Source organism: Aedes aegypti, chromosome 1 (genome assembly GCF_002204515.2).
Source record: "Aedes aegypti strain LVP_AGWG chromosome 1, AaegL5.0 Primary Assembly, whole genome shotgun sequence".
Lineage (NCBI taxonomy): Eukaryota > Metazoa > Arthropoda > Insecta > Diptera > Culicidae > Aedes > Aedes aegypti.
Genome location: NC_035107.1, coordinates 9,034,735 through 9,052,792, shown reverse-complemented (window position 1 = coordinate 9,052,792; position 18,058 = coordinate 9,034,735). Strand labels below are relative to the sequence as shown.

At 40.0% G+C, this 18,058-nt stretch overlaps 1 protein-coding gene across 2 annotated transcripts in view; it reads right to left on the bottom strand.

Moving 5' to 3' along the window:
- Positions 1–737: 737 nt before the first annotated feature.
- LOC5579820 (putative adenosylhomocysteinase 3) overlaps positions 738–18,058 on the bottom strand; it is a 62,771-nt gene continuing 45,450 nt past the window's right edge. For both annotated transcript variants that reach the window (XM_021838850.1, XM_001651001.2), the window contains 4 exons: positions 13,769–14,088; positions 13,194–13,543; positions 12,561–13,132; positions 738–1,969 (listed from right to left, as the gene is read on the bottom strand). In XM_021838850.1, coding sequence (XP_021694542.1) covers positions 1,842–1,969; positions 12,561–13,132; positions 13,194–13,543; positions 13,769–14,088 — 1,370 coding nt within the window. In that variant the 3' untranslated portion in view covers positions 738–1,841. The remainder of the gene's footprint in view (positions 1,970–12,560; positions 13,133–13,193; positions 13,544–13,768; positions 14,089–18,058) is intronic.

Here is an 18,058-nt window from a genome sequence, read left to right as displayed (position 1 = left end):
TATCTGGATACGCAAGAACCGCTGCTTCGAGTGCCACGTTGGGGATTCCGTCCGAACCCGGGGCCTTGTTTAGCTTCAGCGCTTTCACAGCTGCTATAAACTCCTCGTTGGAGATCTGACGAGCTTCGGCATTTCCTACCTCTTCATTGCCATATGGTTTGGCCGGCCACAATACGGTAGGCCGCGAATACGATTCCTTTTTGTAGACCTAAGGGCACTCAACGTTCAGGGCGACTGGAAGCGATTATCTCAGGACCGAATCCAGTGGAGGAGAACTATCCATTCGGCGTAGATTCAACGTAGCGGATTGTAGCCCATCAAGTATCAAGTACGTAAGGTTCCGGGGAGATAAGGGTCTGAGAATACGTACGATTCATTGTAAATTCCGGATTGAGTGATATGATTAACAGTGAAGATTTTTAAACAAGTGCCAAAACCGTTGACTATATCAATCGCCGAGTCTGATGAGAACCTTCGGGCTACAAAGATGAGTAAATGTTGAGGCTAAAGTCAGTGGTTATATTAAACATGATAAAGAATAACTCTGCACGATGATCTAAGTATTCGTTCCTGGTTCCGAAGAAAATCTTTCGTCTTCATGGCATAAGAAAGCTTTTAAAAATCAAGAGGATACACACTAAACTCAATGTTAACAAGTCAATTTCAGCCCGGGATAAAAAAAACACAATTCAATGAATGCTGTGAAATTACCACACACTAAAGAACGAAACACGACGCGCCTTAAAAATTGTTGTTATATTCTTAACTTCACTGTGCAATTGCTACCGCTCGGCTGAAATTTATCAATGATAATCATAATCATAAGGTGCATAGTAATAGCTTTTGTAACTAATCATAATAATAATAGTAATACGCGTCTACTGCTGCAAATATGTACTAGGTAGTGGATTGAATGCGTGCGCGCAAAAGTTAGACCAAAGAAATCGCTATTCTTCAATTTATACTGTAAGGATAACAATCGAAGGGGACGCAGCCCCCCTCAATCCCGGTGGAGCAGTTTTGCGTTTCGCTAATGTAAATGCCTTGATAGAGTTCTGAAAACAAAAAATGCAGTCCTAACGGTGAATGGTGCGATATTTCGTGTATATGTGATTTTTTATTGGGTTGTTTATCGATCAAGTGTGTATTTACCCTGTTCGAATCGACCAAATTCAATGTAATTTGGATTGGCGATAAAGCGTGGGAAAGAACTTCCGCTCTGTAATGTTTGTTTGTTTGTTTTCGCTGCCGCCATATAAATCGCACACAAAACGTATCAGTAACTAATCGTTATAATTGACACATCGAATTAGAGCATCGTTGATAACGTGTGCACCGAAAAATAGGAAAAACGACAAAACGTTTAAGTTGATAAATGGGACCTGTCCGTTTCCCTCGTGATTTTGTTACCTCTTTTCCCGATTCTAATATAGTTTTTTTTTTTTTTGTTAATTTGCGATTTTGTAACAGTGTATAATTCAGCTTGTTTCGTTTTCCTATTTTTGCATAATAGTGGAAGCGGAAGAGTTTCGTTTCTTACTTTTTTTTTCTTAATTTTGCTGCGCGTTGCCTTACTCATTTTCATCATTTTGTCTCTATTAAATCTACGATTCTAAAAATTGTCTACGGTACTACTTGTCCAGAAGTAGCTTGGCCAATTTTAAGTCCGGTACATTTTTCCCGTCGTCTGCGATATTATTTGTTTCTACATGCGCTAAATTGTTTCCAAACAAAATGAAAAATCCCGATCGAACTCTTAAATTAAATACTTTTTCCTCCATTTTTGTTTCCCGGAAAATGCTTTACAATTGCAGCTTACTTTTGTTACGCAATACGAACAACTAATACCTGTAGTAGTTTGGTTTGAAGGGACCGGCTTTGTTCAGACCCATGTAGCGCGCCTGATCGTCGGTCAATTCCGTCAGATGGGCATCCAACGTGGGCAGATGCAAACTGGCAACGTACTCGTCTGTTGGATATAGCAAGGAATGGGAAATATTCTGATTATCAAATGGAATGCAATACATGTTGTAATGAACAACATCAGTAGTTCATTATCTGTAGTTCAACAAAAAAATTCGAAAAATATGCGACGAAATGCAGATACCTATAATAGTACAATATGGTTAAATGTTAGCAACAAAAATCCCGATTCATGTTTCCCTTACCGAAACTACACCTCGAATTTTCAAAAGTACAAGTCTATAGAGCCTAACAACTGATCACGCTGAAAATTTGATCGATTGGTTGCTGATTGGTGATGACCAGTCGATAAAAAATTTCTAGCGATGAACGCTATTTAGTTTTCTGATCTGTGCTATTGAGTGTGGCCTTGCTTTATCTTTACATCATTCGTGGAGAGGGTTCAGAAATGGAAAACAGTAATAAAGATTCGAAACTTACTCTACGATTTATAAATCTTAGATCAGGGTATTTTAGTTCGAAGATATTCCATCCAATTATCCTTTTGCTCCACCTTTTATCAAACGCTTTTTATTACGGTTTGTTTGAATTACAATTTACTTCTAAACTCGCTAACTAAAGTAAAATGCGTTTTTCTTTTACCGCCGATTTCACAGAACTAAGGTTTATTCTTTGAATAAGTTGTCGTAAGCCTGTGTATAAAGCAGTAATGTGCAACATAACGGGTGTCCAACAAAAAATGTTTATTCTTAAAAAACATCAATGAATATTGGAGAAGGGGCCATACGACGTAATTTAGTCGCGATGGACGACACTCACGACCATCTTCCGGATAAGGTTCCGGATCCTCGTGGTCAACTGCTTTGTCCTTGACCGCCAATTATTTTTGTACACTGGGGCAGCCGAAAAAATCCTCAAAGGGATGGCCTTTAGGGCAAGTTGATCGGGTGCCTTTTTTTCGGCACGTACGTTATATTTTTCTGCTCAAGATAGTCCAGCGTCTTTTCCGTGTAACGGGAAGACGCCTTGTCCGGCCAGAAGACTTACTTGCCAATGGACAGCATAACTTTCCCGCACGAATTACACCCCGCGGTAGTTCTTCATCTTCGTCGTCCACCGGCACTGCGATTTCAGGGTCGCTCTCTGCTCATCCGTGTACTCGGGGAATCGAGTCTTCTTCCGACAGAGGATGCCCTCCATCTTGAGGGTTCTGTGAATTAAGGTATGTAAGCAGCGATATTTTCGGCCGGCGTTACACAAACTTGCTCCATCCTTGTTGTCGAACAGCTTTTTCAACGTTTCCTTCTTCTTCGTCATTACCGGCCTTCCGCTCCACGCTCAGGGATGCCAGGATCCGGTAAACTGTACTCAAGGGCACGTTTTCATCTCGAAAGTGTTCTACCGTAAACTTTTTTCCACGAAGACCATGCGTTTCGTAAAACCGTACAACACGCTCGTGGAGTGCTTGCTGGGCTTGCTGTTTCACTGCCATCTTTGATTGAACTGACAGCATCCAAGTGAGAAGAAACATACCAAGAGAGCAATTATCTTGAAAAGAAAAAAAATAACGCTCTCTACTTTAATTACAGAAAGGTATTGAAATTATTCTCATGTTTTAATAAACACCCGTTAGTTTATTACATATTTGGTAAACGACTGGATGGTCGAAGTTCATTAGGTCATAGAATACATTTCTCGCGTTCAGTATCATAAGGGCGTAACTGCAGTGATCGATTTCTCTTCATCGATTTTCTCTTTAGCTAAATACTAGACCCGGCGAAGGTTTGCGACTTTTATTTTTGATTCAGTAGAAAGTACTCATCGTCCTTCATGATTTCGCATTGTAAAATGCTCGGAAAATCGATTGAACTTCGTGTACTAATCAAAAGAGAAAGTAGACGAAGAGAAATCGATCACTGCAGATACGCCTGTATGATACTAAACGCGAGAATTTATTGATTCCTTCACGGCAGTGATTCCCAAAGTGGGCGAATTCGCCCCCATGGGGGCGATTTTCAGGCTCTAGGGGGCGAAAATTTATAAAACAGAATTTGGGGGGCGAAAAATTCAGAAAGGGGGCGAAAAGGCTAACACAGCATTTGGAAATAATTACTCATAATCTACTTAGGAAGGTTAATCAATTCCAAACTTAACTAATTACAGTAATATTTTACCTAGGCTCGAAATATTTCCAATTAGGGTCATTTCAAAATTATGATAGACTACACTTGATAATTGTCAAACACATATTATGCATTCAGGTTTTTTAATATCATGTGAGTTTTATGAATGGTTGGTATTTGAGATTTTCACTAGGTCGGATGTTTAGTCATAGATAACATATAAAACACAACATATTTTAAATGTACAAAACATGTATCTAAGAATTTAAAAAAAAATCAAATGCCCAATATTATATATAATGATTTTTCATGTAGGAACTTTGAGATTAGGCAGCTAATATTTCTTCCATTGGATTCTAGATGTTTTACAAAAAAAAACCGTACTCATTTTGAAGTGTCTGTTGCACTCATTATTATCTTTTCTTATAGTACAAGTCATTTTAGAGACAAATTTTTCTTGGTGTTAGAAAAAATAACCTTTTTATATATTGCATTGAAATATGAGTTGAGAAGCAATCTGGGTTTCCATATATTTGTTCAGTGATATTGGATTGAATTTAAAAAACGTTCCCAGAAACGTCAAACATTTATTATTCACAGCTTCTGAAAATTGTTGCAGTAATTTTAGAAATAAAAGATATATCATCATGAAATTACCATAAACGAATCATCCCCCGACTACGTCACAAGTTGGCGCCTATGTATAAATTATATTCAAATAGTTTAAATTGGGCCGAACTTGAATCGAAAATTTATTCAGTAACCTATAATGCACGAAAAATATTGTTAAAATTGCTATTATAAATTGCAATCTAGTAAATCATTCCTAATAATTTTGGAATATCGATATTTTAGAAAATATTTTTAAATGTACATAATAATTATTCTATTATGATTCTGAAGATATGCGAGTCGAAGACATTTTTTGACGTACAGCACCTTATAAAATAAATTTTTGAAATCACATATCAGGGGGGCGATTCCAGATAAATGTTGACCTCACGGGGGCGAAAGTTGAAAAAGTTTGGGAAGCACTGCTTTACGGCTTTCTTGAAAATTCCGCCATGAAATTACTTTATTGTACTTGCAAGAATTTAACCTACATCTTTTAAGGATTTCCCCAAAAACAATTCTAAAGTCTTGAACATCAATTCGTACAGGGATTAATCCACATATTGTTTCACAAATTTCTTCAGAAAATCCTCTAGTTTATTTATTGATTGATTTCACCAGGATTCCGTCCAAGAATTCCGTTTAGGACAATTTCAAGAGCTCAAGCAATTCTTTTTAATATTTTTTCTACTTCCACTGATATTAGTGGATTTCCTCCAGAATTGTTCAAGTTTTTCAAATTTTTGATCAAGAATTTCTCTAAGGATACCTGTTGGGTACTTAATTCTCATAGAGCTGCATAAGTGACTGATAAAAGGACATCCACATACTTAACAACTCGTTCTCAAGTTCCTCGCCCCAGTCCAAACCATCTGCCCATAGCTGCTGCATGATAGACTTGGCAACACAATTACCGCTGATATCAGGCCGAGAGGGTCAAAAAGCCATGCTATTTGAGAGAGGATATTCCTTTACGTTATCTGCTCGGCGAGTGGTATCGATTCCGGACTTCTCCAGAACAAAAACTTGTCACTTTTGGGATTCCACAAAACACCAAGGGCTCGAATAGTTTCGTTGGCACCAGAATCCTCAATACGAACCAGCTTCTCTCGATCCTCATCCAAAATTCCTCCAAGCACCTCATCATCGTTTGAACACCACTTTCGGATGGGGATTTTGCCTTCCATCATAAGATCCGCAATATCGCATCGCAGCTGCCTCGCGGATTCTAATGTTGAAGAGCCACTCCATATAACAATCTTCTAGTATGGCCTCTGCAGCTTCAGGAAAATTGGTCATTTCATCTCTCGCTAGTTGAATCATGGACATTATTGCTAGAAAGGATGCTGGTGCCGTCCCGTAGGTCACTGGCGATAACTTCATTACTCGTATCGGTTCCGTTGAATAGTCACGCCAGAATATGCGCTGGTACGCTTTCGGAATCGCAATACAATGGAAAATAGATCACTCTGGATTTTGGGGCCAATCATCAACACACCGTTAAGGGATAGTCCGTTAGACTTCGCCTTGCCATCAAACACAACACGTAACTTTGTGCTGGAACTCGATGGTTTGAGTACAGCATGATATGGAAAATAATAATTCTGTTGAGAAGGATGATCATTTTCCTCACGAATTTCATAGCAATGACCAAGACCTTCGTACTTCTTCATAAAAGCTTGGTGCATCTCCTTCGTCTCAATTTGGTTGGCTAGACGCTTCTCGCTTGCTAGAAATCTCGTCATTGCTAATGGTCGAGAGTTTCCTAGCTGATTGACAGACTCGCGGAACGGTTGTTAAACCACGAATCAGCCTTCATCATCTCGTCGATACGTTTTACAAAAAAAGATCTTCAATCTCCTGCTCTTCACTCAACTGGTACGTTGGCAGGGTCTAGGTTGACCTGGGACCCAGAATCGAGAAGGGCACGCACCTTAAAGACTCTACCACTTTTTGAAGCTATGTTCACTAACGCCGTCATCAGGAATACATGTTTTGCACGAAGCTGAATACTGGAACACGCTATAGACACTGGTCCCTCGGGAACAGAAGACGCTACTGCCGTCTTCACTTCTGGTTGCTGAGACGATACATTCAAATTCTTTCCGGAGACAGTTGAAACACAGCCCAGATTGCTTCACCTTGGTAGCTCGCTGATCAATACTCATACTCAAGAAGGACGGACACTTCTAGTTGCAGTGCTGGCCTTGGCATATCTCACACATGTTCTCCACTAGAGTCGAAGTTGCAGGATGGGACGATCTAGGCAAAAAGCTGGTTTCCGCCATCCCAGGTGGTTAGGTGATAACTTTGGAAGAAGGCATCTTATCGATTTCACACCTCTCAAAGATTTGGCAGTAACTTCTGAGGAACTTCATGGTCTTGTCAAAGTCAGGCAGTTCTCCATGGTCCATGGTTACCTCCCACTGCTTCCGCGTTTCACCATCAAGGATTCATGGACAAAATTTTCACCACTATCAAGCCAGCTGTTCCGCTGACTTCTTGCTCCAAAAACCGCAATCCTTCCACATGACGATTGCAGGTATCGACGAGGTCTTTCAACTCCTTGTAGCTCTACTTGGCAATCGATTTCATCGACAACAGACTAGAAATATGGGTGTCGATAACCACTCGTTGGTTCCCAAAACGCTCTTCCAACATCTGCCACGCTTGCTCATAATTGTTGTTGTTGATGATATTCGCATCAGGAATGCCGGAAGCTTCACCAATCAACGTCTTATCCAGGTACTGCAGCTTGATTGCGTCGGAGTCACCACACTTTCCAACCAAACCGTTGAAAAGGGCATTGAATTTTGACAACTACCGTCGTTGGGGGTGAGAATGGGTCAAAAAAGGATTTATTTTGCAATTTAACTCCAATAAACTTAAAATTTGGTGTGTATGTAGTTTGATGGTACATTAACCTTCGGGCTGTCGCGCTGTTGTTTTTTGTACAACAGTTGTGATTTATATGCTATCATTTTGTAACAAAGATATCTATTGACACCAAACCAAAATGTATTCTTCAAGAATCTTCTTAAAAACAATACTCGATAGTTTTTATTTGAAGTATGGCCCTTTAGAATACGGTAAAATAAACAAATGTACATTATTATTCTTCTGTCGTGTGTGGGATCACTGCGTCCATTTTTAGGACTATTGTGATACATATACCCTATTACTCTATGTACACAATGTTTTCCAGTAGCAAATGTGCCTCCGGAATACTTTGCGCATTTGACTGAACTTTGAACCATCTGCCATTGATGGGCAGAAGTCCTAGGTTGCTGTGTTGTAGTTCCCCCAATCTGGCGTGATCAGCCTAATAAAGCTAACCACCTCCCTGGGGGATGCGTTCCAAATATCAGCTGGCTGTAAGTAGTGCATGCCAAATATTTTGAACCTACGATGGATGTGTGCACTGCAAGAGCAGGGAAGGAGTTGTGAGGTTTCGTCCGTCTCGTCACAGAAACGGCAATTTGTGTTTTGGACGACACCGATCTTGTATAAGTGGTATCTGCTTGGGCAGTGACCAGTTATTAGACCGATGTATGTTCTGAGATCCCTTTTGTTGAGACCTAAAAGTTTTTGTGTTTGTGTCGTGTTTATTGTTACGAACCTTTTGGGCTGATTCGCATTGGAAACTGTACAACCTATTCCAATTTGATTGAATTTGACCGAACAACCAGTTGTTCAATTCCGTGTTTAGTGCAGAGTTTGAAATGCCAAGGAATGGCTCTGGACCAATGTACATATTGGTTGATCCATTCCTTGCTAGCTGATCGGCAATTTCGTTACCCTCTAGCATCTAGGGCAAACGAGGGGGTACTACGAACTGCACCGGTTATGGCAATACAGGCAGTACGTTGAATTTTGTTCAGCTTAGCTCTAGCCGAAGCTTCCTTTGTTTTAGGCCACCAAACAAGGGAAGCATAGTAGTTATTCTAGGCCGAACGATTGTTTTATAAGATCCACATGATCATACTGGGTTTTAGACCCCATGTTTTACCACAGGTCTTTGAGCAAACCCAGAGTGAATTGAGACCTTTATTTATGATTGTTTGAAGATGGGTGTTCCAATTTAGTTTTGCGTCAAGTGTGATGCCAAGATACTTGACCTCATTTGAGTAAACTAATTGTATTTGATTCAAGAAAAGAGGGTGGAGTTGTACCTTTCGTCGTTTTGTGAACGGTACAATTGTTGTTTTTGAAGGGTTTATTCCTAGTTTCTCTTCTTGACACCAGGAGAGTGTGTGATTGAGAGCAATTTGTATCCTTGATGAAATAACGCTGTCAAATTTGCCTCGTACAATAATGACTACGTCAACTGCATATCCAACAACTTCAAAACCCCTTCTTTCTAAGCTATCTAGCAGTTTGTCCACCACTAATGACCACAATACTCCCCCTTGAGGGCACCCCCTTGTAGCCATTACAGTAATTCGCGAATCACTCAGCTCAGATGAGATCTGTCGATTTGCTAGCATAGCATGTACCATCAGTGCACCAGATTCCGCTCATTTAAGGGAAGTTATGTGTTCAAATGTGTATTATAAAATAAATATTGTGTCGATCAATACTATTTTTATGTCACAGTGTAGCTCCAAGTATAGGTAATCAGCGGCAAAATAAAAAGAATTTAAAAAACTTTTATGAAAAAATATTTAATTGCATTTGTTACTGCAACTAAGTGTTCCTATTTCCGCTCACGGTAAACAGATTTCGTGACGAACTTATTAAAAAATGCATAATTTCAACATTTTGTTATTTATCCTGATATTTTCTGTGGTCAAACCATATCTACTACTGTAATAAAGAAGCCTGTATACTGAAAAAGACATTTCTTCAAAATTTTGTTCAATTTTCCGCATGAGCGGTTATTGGAACACACACAAATTCCTAGTGGTCCAATAAACGCTCACGATGTCTTATGTTTTCAATATAAAGAATTATTTTATCAAATGAAAATAATGTCAGACGACTTTATTTGAAAGTTGTTTATATTGCTAGAATTTATCCGTGCGAAAAATGTTGATTTTTGACACGAAAAATCAATTTTTACCCTAGTGAGCGGAAATAGGGGCATGAGCGGATACTGGTGCACTGATAGTACCCAGGTTGCAATTGTAACATGTGCATCACACATGTTAGTTATCCTTTCAGTTCTTCCAAAAAAGGACCACACCAGTGGTACCCATTTCTGAGAAATATTTGTTCCTATGCCATCGAACTGCCTATGCCATGAAATGCAAACGAGTGCATAAGCATGGTCGATGACTTCCAACTGTGCCCAATAAAATACTCATATTTCACGCAATGCAAACTCGGCGCAACGTCGTCAAGCGACTTGTTGCTAAGAGCCTTCTCCGTATGTTCTCTTGCTCACTCTCTACGCCCAAAATTTAGTATCGATCACTGATTGGTGATCGAGTAAATAATGAAATGAAATAACTGATTCCCACTACCTCCTTAGGCTAAGCAGGGTAACTTGAATATTCTCAATAGACATTCTTGATCAACGATCAGTCCGGGTAGCACGTATTCCTTACCATGAACTGATGACATCCGTAATCAAATGTTAATAATTCAACTTAGAAAACTTAGAACTCAAAGTAGTTCTATACAATGCATGGGTCGAAGTTTCTCCTCAACATTGCCGAACCTATAGACGAATAAGAAGCGTTATCGAACGCGCCCTCAATATTTTTCCATCATTTTTTCATATTCGCATTTCTATCACCAGCATACTGATGGTGACGATTTTCCACGGTAGGAAGATAGAATAATACGATCCGTGGGTATCTGTAGTGGATTTGACCTCTCCTCGCAGCAAACTTTCACGAAATTAAGAATGATTCGAAAAAAGTACTAAGTCCAAACTGTAAACAACAGGACCAGTACCTGTCAAAATTGATGCGTGACGTCACAGTGCAGTGGAGTATAAAGACAACTCGAACTTGACGCCAATCGTTTGGAATGTGTCCCAGAACTAAACTTGCCTTAAAAATCTCTACCATGTGTGGAATCAGTGTCTCTTCCTCTTTTTGGATAAGCGCTGGGAAGATTCCATCCATGCCAGCAGATTTGAATAGCTCGAAAGATGTCACTGCCCCAACAACCCCCTAACGAGTAAAAGCTTCTTTGGCAAACTTTATTGCGTCCCTTTTTGCTCCTGAGTCCCCTGATAGGAACAAATGTACATGGAAGTCGCTTAATAATGAACGCACTAGGTATATACGGTTCGAGTAAACCACAGTTTGAAATCGGTATATCTCAAAATCCAGATACTATAGGAACTTGGGATCTTTAGTAAATTTGTTCTGGAGGTGAATCTCTATCTGATAGTACCTAATTTAATTCGGAATTTGATCGCTAGGTGGCACTAGAGAGCATGGAGGTTTTACTTTTGTTTTGCAGATATTTTAGGATCCTGACCATTTAGGAGGTTGGCGTCTTTGGCAAAGTTGCTTAGTAAGTTAAGGACTATCATTGTTCGAGCTAGTTGATTGAAAATTTTGCCACTAGGCGGCGCTAGTGAGCATGAAACTTCTGTTTGTAGATATCTCAGGAGCCTGACCACTTAGAAAGATAGTGTCTTCGGAAAAGTAGTTCAGTAGCTGTTCACGCAAAACGCGAACGATGTGCAACATTTCAGCCCTGATCAGTTCAGTCGTCGTTTTCACCCTGTTGTTGATCCTGTCTATGTAATCCATTCCCCATATTCCCATTCATGTAAAGCAAACATATAACTAACCTCGAGTCGCCGCGAGTATTTCGGTTACCACCACTAACAAGCACCCTTTCCTACCTGAACCTCACACACACACACTACTTCACGCAACCCGATCGACTAGCTTGAGCTCTCCATCATCACACCACCCGGACCACCGATTGCAGCATCCAGTATGTAGTACATAAGACAGTGGGAATTTCCCACCGAAGCCATTTCACTGTGCATGCAATGAATCCTTCTACCTGCAGCCTACTTAAGGAGCTTGCGTGCACAGATATTCATTCAGTTTCTAGCCGTTGTATGACACGCGAATAAACCGTCATAGTTCGAAAACCGATACCAAAAGCGTTTCCCTCACCGAAAGCAGCCCAACCTAGTAGTCCTTTTCAGGACTGTTGTTGCGAAATCATATTCACAGTCTGAGCTATCGACACCCCAGGCATTCCTTCAGGAGAAGGAATTGGCCGATCATCCCTGGCATTCCGAAGAGGAATTGGCCGATCATCCCTGGCATTCCGAAGAGGAATTGGCCACCGAAGCAGGGATTCTTCAAACGAAAGGATTGCCATCGTCAACTACTGTCCGTGATCGGACAGTAGCTCAAGCGCTATCATTATTTGAGCCAAGAAATAAAATATTTTGCGACCAGGCGGCGCTAGTGCAGTTCGATTCTCACTAAGAAGACGTGTAACTTGTTCGCAAAACATCACATCAATTTGTCCATTCAATCCAATTACAAAGTATTATGTATTGTTTAGTTTTTCGGTAGTTGTCAAACTTCCACCCAGCGGCTGATTAGCCGTAAACCACAAATCACAATTAAAAAAATAAATAAATAAATAAATAAAAACAAGTGAATATAGCTGAAAATTGACGTAGGAACTCCTTGAAGAACTATCGTAGTAGTTCCTGGAAAACCCTTGAAAGAATTTCTTCAATGCCCTTAGAATAAACCCTCGGGACATTCTTGGGAGAACTCATGTAGGATTTTTTGTAAGATTTGCTACTGGAAAAATCGGTGAAAAATTGGAGTTGGTGAAAATCTCTAAAGTCGGATTCAAAAGGACTTTAATCAGAATCAACGAATTACAGGAATTTAAAGAATTAGTCTATACTTACCCAACGATTGTTAGCCAAAGGTATAAAGAAACGCAACTCTGATATCTTACCCATCTTTTTCGGCAGCAGATACACGTCCGCCTTGTACCGTCCGGGCGGTGCGTTGAACAGTTCAATTAGTGCCAGCGCTTGAGTAGCGGCCGTGATCGACGCAACGAACGACGACACGCTTGAGCAAGACAGATTCACCAGCCGTCCCTCGGCAAGCAGGATGATGCGCTTCCCATCGGGGCCAGGCCAAATGATGTGATCCACCTGGGAACGCATCTTCTCCCACTGCAGTTCCGAGGTCCGCAGACTGTTGACGTCGATCTCCGTGTTGGAATGGCCCATGTTGCACACGATGCAACCGTTCTTCATCTTGTCCATGTGCTCACGGGTCACCACGTTCTTGTTTCCGGTGCACGTGATCACGACGTCAACCGTCCTTATCACCTCGTTCAGCTTGACCACACGGAAGCCATCCATGCAAGCCTGCAGGGCACAAATCGGATCGATCTCCGTTACGTACACAATACAACCGAGCGCCTTCAAGGCTTGAGCACAACCTTTGCCAACCTCACCGTAGCCGCACAGGACGACCTGCTTGCCACCGATCATAATATCCGTGGCACGTTTTAAACTGAAATCATGAAGAAGAATATCATATCTCTACATCCTCAAGACCCTCATAGCAAACCCACCTATCAATGACCGACTCTTTACAACTGTACAAACTATCGAACTTGGTCTTGGTGATGGCATCCTTAACGTTCATGGCCGGTACCGTCAGTTTGCCCGTTTTGGACAGCTGGTACAAGCGGTGCACTCCGGTCACGCTTTCGTCCACGATTCCCTTGATCATCTTGAACATGACGGGGTACTTTTTCAGCATCAGATGCGTGGCATCGCCGCCATCGTCAAGGATCATGTTCGGCTGCCAGTTTTCCGCGTGGACACATTTATCGATGCACCACCAGAAATCCTCTTCGATCTCACCTCGCCAGGCAAAGATCGGCACGCCGCTTTCCGCCAGGGCAGCGGCCACTTCATTCTAAATGGAAAAACAAGCAAAAAGTACATGTTGATAAACGCAATCACCCAATGCCATTCATCATAGACAGTCAGTGCGGTTTGCCCCAGATTCCCGAGAAATGGATTCGTTTCGGGGCCACTTGACACACGAACATGGAACAACACTCATCACAGCTTCTTCAACAAACGACGTTATCGTCATTATCAGATAAGACGATGGTCATGCGCAGAATGAGCAACTTACCTGTGTCGAGTAGATATTGCAGGCAGCCCATCTCACATTAGCACCCAGGTTGATCAGCGTCTCAATCAGGACGGCCGTTTGGGCGTTGATGTGTGTACAGCCGACAATGTTGGCCCCCTTCAGCGGTTTGTCCTCGAGGGCTTGCTTCCGCAGGGCCATAATTCCGGGCATTTCCTGTTCGGCGATTTCGATCTCATGCCGACCGAACGAGTGCTGCTTGATGTTCCGCACGCAGAAATCGGCGAATCCCTTGGAGTTCTGCTGAACCTTGTCCCGTGGCGACAGATCGTCCTCCTCGGAGGAACTCTCGGTATACGAACCTGCCGAAACAGGATAAGGATGTAGTAAAATTCAATACTTTTAACCTATTTATTATGGATGATTGGCTGTCATAACACAGACGGAAATTTGATCCATCCATTTTTTGTACAGTTTTCAATACGAAAACTTTACCGCTTAGGCAACTTTTAAGGTTTAGTTTAAGGTTCACTTTTGTGGTTTAGAGGCAAGCACATAAACCTGGAATAATATACAAATGTAAATATAGGCGTATGTAGTTAGTTGATCAGTTCTAGAAATCCAGAAAAAAACAACCTAGATAGATCGTTTGTTTGTTACTGCTTATGATATAATACTGTTGTGTCTAAAAAACTACAGCTTCGGACATATTAAATACAAAAAAGGCAATTTCCCATACAAAATGGTCATCTTCAGAATTTTAGATAGCTATATCTCCGCCGTTTCTCAACCGATTATTTTCATCGCTTGTGACGAACTACAAATTACCTCAATTTTTGTGAACTATTTAAAATTGTTATATAAAAACTATCATTACAAAAGTATCAGATAGATTAAATTTTGACAATACAAAAGCACCAAGTAAGGACTATTCATTTTATAAAGTGTCCACTAGTCCGTTGCAGATTTTGAAGTTTTGGCTCCCCTACGCATAAACTATGTAAATTAAGGAAAATATCATAATTTTAAAGTTTGAAGTGATTTGAAAGAAATTTGACTGTGCTCAAGCCATTTAAAGTTTATATGGAAAATACTATGGGAATAGCCAGCCCTTTGTCTTCAGTCATGCAAATTTTTGTCATAACATTCTATGGATTATCGCACCAAATAATAATTAATAAACAATTTAAAAGTTTTATTCTATATTTATACTGTACATAATGCTAATAAATGAAAATCGATTGATTTGTTTTAAATTTCCATAATTTTACTAAGTTCAATGTAGAGAGGCATTGAACTTAGTAAAATTATGGATCAATTTAATGAATAAAATCTCAATAAGGTGTGCGTCCTTACCCAACTTTCACTGTTTCTTTTGACATAACAATGGTTCAAGGGTATTGATAATCAGAACAATCTCACAAAACGTTATCCAAGGTAAGGTTACCTTGTCATCACCGAAGATACATCCACAAACGCTGCTGAAAATATGGTGAACTGCGAATCAACAATGCTGTTCAACGACCGGTAGAGCACCATTATTAACACGCGAACTACAATCCAACTAAATCGTTGGGATGGCAAAAACTAAATCGTTGGAATGGCAAAAACTGAGAGCTGAAAAAAACATGACAAGCAATACCCGAATACGACCGTTCTTTACAAAGCATGCAACGCTCGATTGTAAAATATCAATAATAATAAAAACATAAAAAATAAGTGTTGATAGACTCACACTCAAATTTCAATCAATGAGCTCTCTAACGAGAACAAACTCATTAGAGATCAGCTTCGCAAATCTCACGCTTAAGGTTTTGATGATTTTACATGCAAAATTTACGTCAGAAAGGATTATCATAATTATACCTTTAACACATTCTGGGCCAAATAGAGACTCAAAATGAAGCGAAATTGCTTCCACATCTCAATCGTTTTTTTTTTCTCAGTTTGTCATTTTTCAACATGGGACTGTTGTGCAAATTGGGACAGCGTAACGCATCAAATGCTGCATACATGTCCCGCCATATGATATAACGTGACGAAAACGAAAAAAAATGTCGTAAATCGCAAATAAATGCATTTTTAACTAGTTTTAATATAATAATCAATAGGACGCTCCCAGCCAAAAGAATTTAATGTCATTTGATAGTAAAAAAATAGTTCTTTCAGAATCGCAAATGTTATGTGCGTCATTCTGCGTCCAAACTACACTGAAAATAATCCATTCACGCATCCGTGAACAGCTGTCATGAACACGAGAGCAAACAAAAATACACCGTGAACTAGATCATGTTTAGATGAATGTTTTGCCTGGTTCCGAGAACATTCATGATACCGCGACGATAGTTCACGGTGGATTTTTGATAGTTCACGTTTTCCGGAATTCTTTTTTGAGCGTGTGGAACTTAGAAGTACAAGCGAGTTGAAAACTTGTACCCACTTTCAGTTGCTTGCAGGTGGTATATCAAATATAGCAGACACCGAACTGTCATTGCCAATGATAAACTAAAACCATACGATTCGAGCAGTAGACCAGTTGCTGCAAAGATTGCAGATATTAAGATCAGAAGCTTCGACAACGTTGGAACTCAATAAGCATAAGCATAAGCATTGATGACCGTACATTTCGTAGTTGCTACTCCGTGATTGACCAGTATAATCGAAGTTGCACAAGGAACCAAGAGATGTATGTAGCTTGGGAGTAGCTTTCCATCTTCAATGTACACTTTCGAGAACTCCAGACATTAAAAAGGCAATAACGGCGCCGGCCACGCCCTTACGGTCATCGGGGGAAGAGAAGAAATGTTAGTGTGACATCCATTGTTACTAGAGACCTAGATCACCTCTGCATTTCCATGGTTGTCACGGGAAGGAGTTGTGTTAGTAGGAAGGGATCATAGCTGCATGATCAGGATTCACTTTGGTAAGTGATGCGATTCATGCAACCTCAGTTCAAAAAATCACCTATCAGTACTCTAAAGACAACGTGAACATACGACAAGTCGACTCTTTTAGCGTCGAACCATTCAAAGGTTATTTTTTTAAAATGATAAAAATCAAGGAAAAGGAAAGGTATGGGCTTTTTAATGTTAATGTACAAGAGCCTATGTCTATGTCTAGAGATCCATTCAGCCTCTCAAGCAGAAAACTTTATCGATTGGTCACCACCAGCGAGCGAGCATTCGATCAAGCCCTCCGCTGTCCGGCTTCCGAAAATTTGAGTCCCGGCCACGATGCATTTTCACCTTCTGCTTGGGCTTTAACGAAGCACTGCCCAGCAGAACGCGAGCAGAAAAACCGTTTCATTTTCGCTCGACAACGTTGGAACTCAATGTCTGAAAACAGAACACATTTTTATTTTTTTGTAAAATGTGAATGTTTTCTGTCATTTTTTCCAATATTTATGTTTCAAAGCCACAGAATGTGATTTTTTTTCGATAATATGTGTTCCTGAAAAAAAGTTCCTATTTCATTACGTGAATAAGCTTTTCTTTCCAAAATCTTTTCGTTCACTTCACAAATACTTTATACTAGAAAAAATATGGACACATTGAGTTCCACTTATGTTATGTGGTGTAATGCTATCAGTCGATATAAGCCCCATGAAAATCGAGTGGTAGTCTATGGTAGTTAAACAACTTTGTAGAAGACATAAACAAATGTTAGAAAAACGATATATTAAAATTGTGATTTTAGGGACCATTTTGAGACCAAATGACATATCTTGTACTGTATAAGAGACAGAAATTTGCTGTCTCCGACAAGGTGTTTTGAATTAACATGTTCTATAGCTTTGCTGAAGACAGCAACCGGACAGGAAAAACAGAATATAGGGTAGGACAAACATAACATATATTTTGTGCATTTTTTTTAACCCTATGGAATCCTAGGCTGGAAGTTGAAGGTTACTATATTTAAGGTGAAGATGAATCGAAGCCAAAGTTAAAATTTTCAAGAGCACGGATCTGGAGAACCAAACACCCGTTTGAGCTGAAAACCTAATCGATTGGTCACCACCAGCTAGAGACCAATCGATTAAGTTTTCAGCTTAAACGGATGTTTGGTTCTCCAGATCCGTGCTCTTGAAAATTTTAACTTTGGCTTCGATTCATCTTCACCTTATGGGAGTTTGATTTTCCATACCTTCAGAGCACATATTTATCTAAGATCTGAGAGTTTTAATAACATTCTCTGTGACATTACTACAAGTATTACTGCTCGTATTGTGTAAGTGTTTTTTCATGATGTTATCTAGGAACTTTATCAGAAATTATTTCAGGTATGTTCAGATATTTCTCTTGAAAATTCTGAAGGAGTAAATTTAGGAATTAT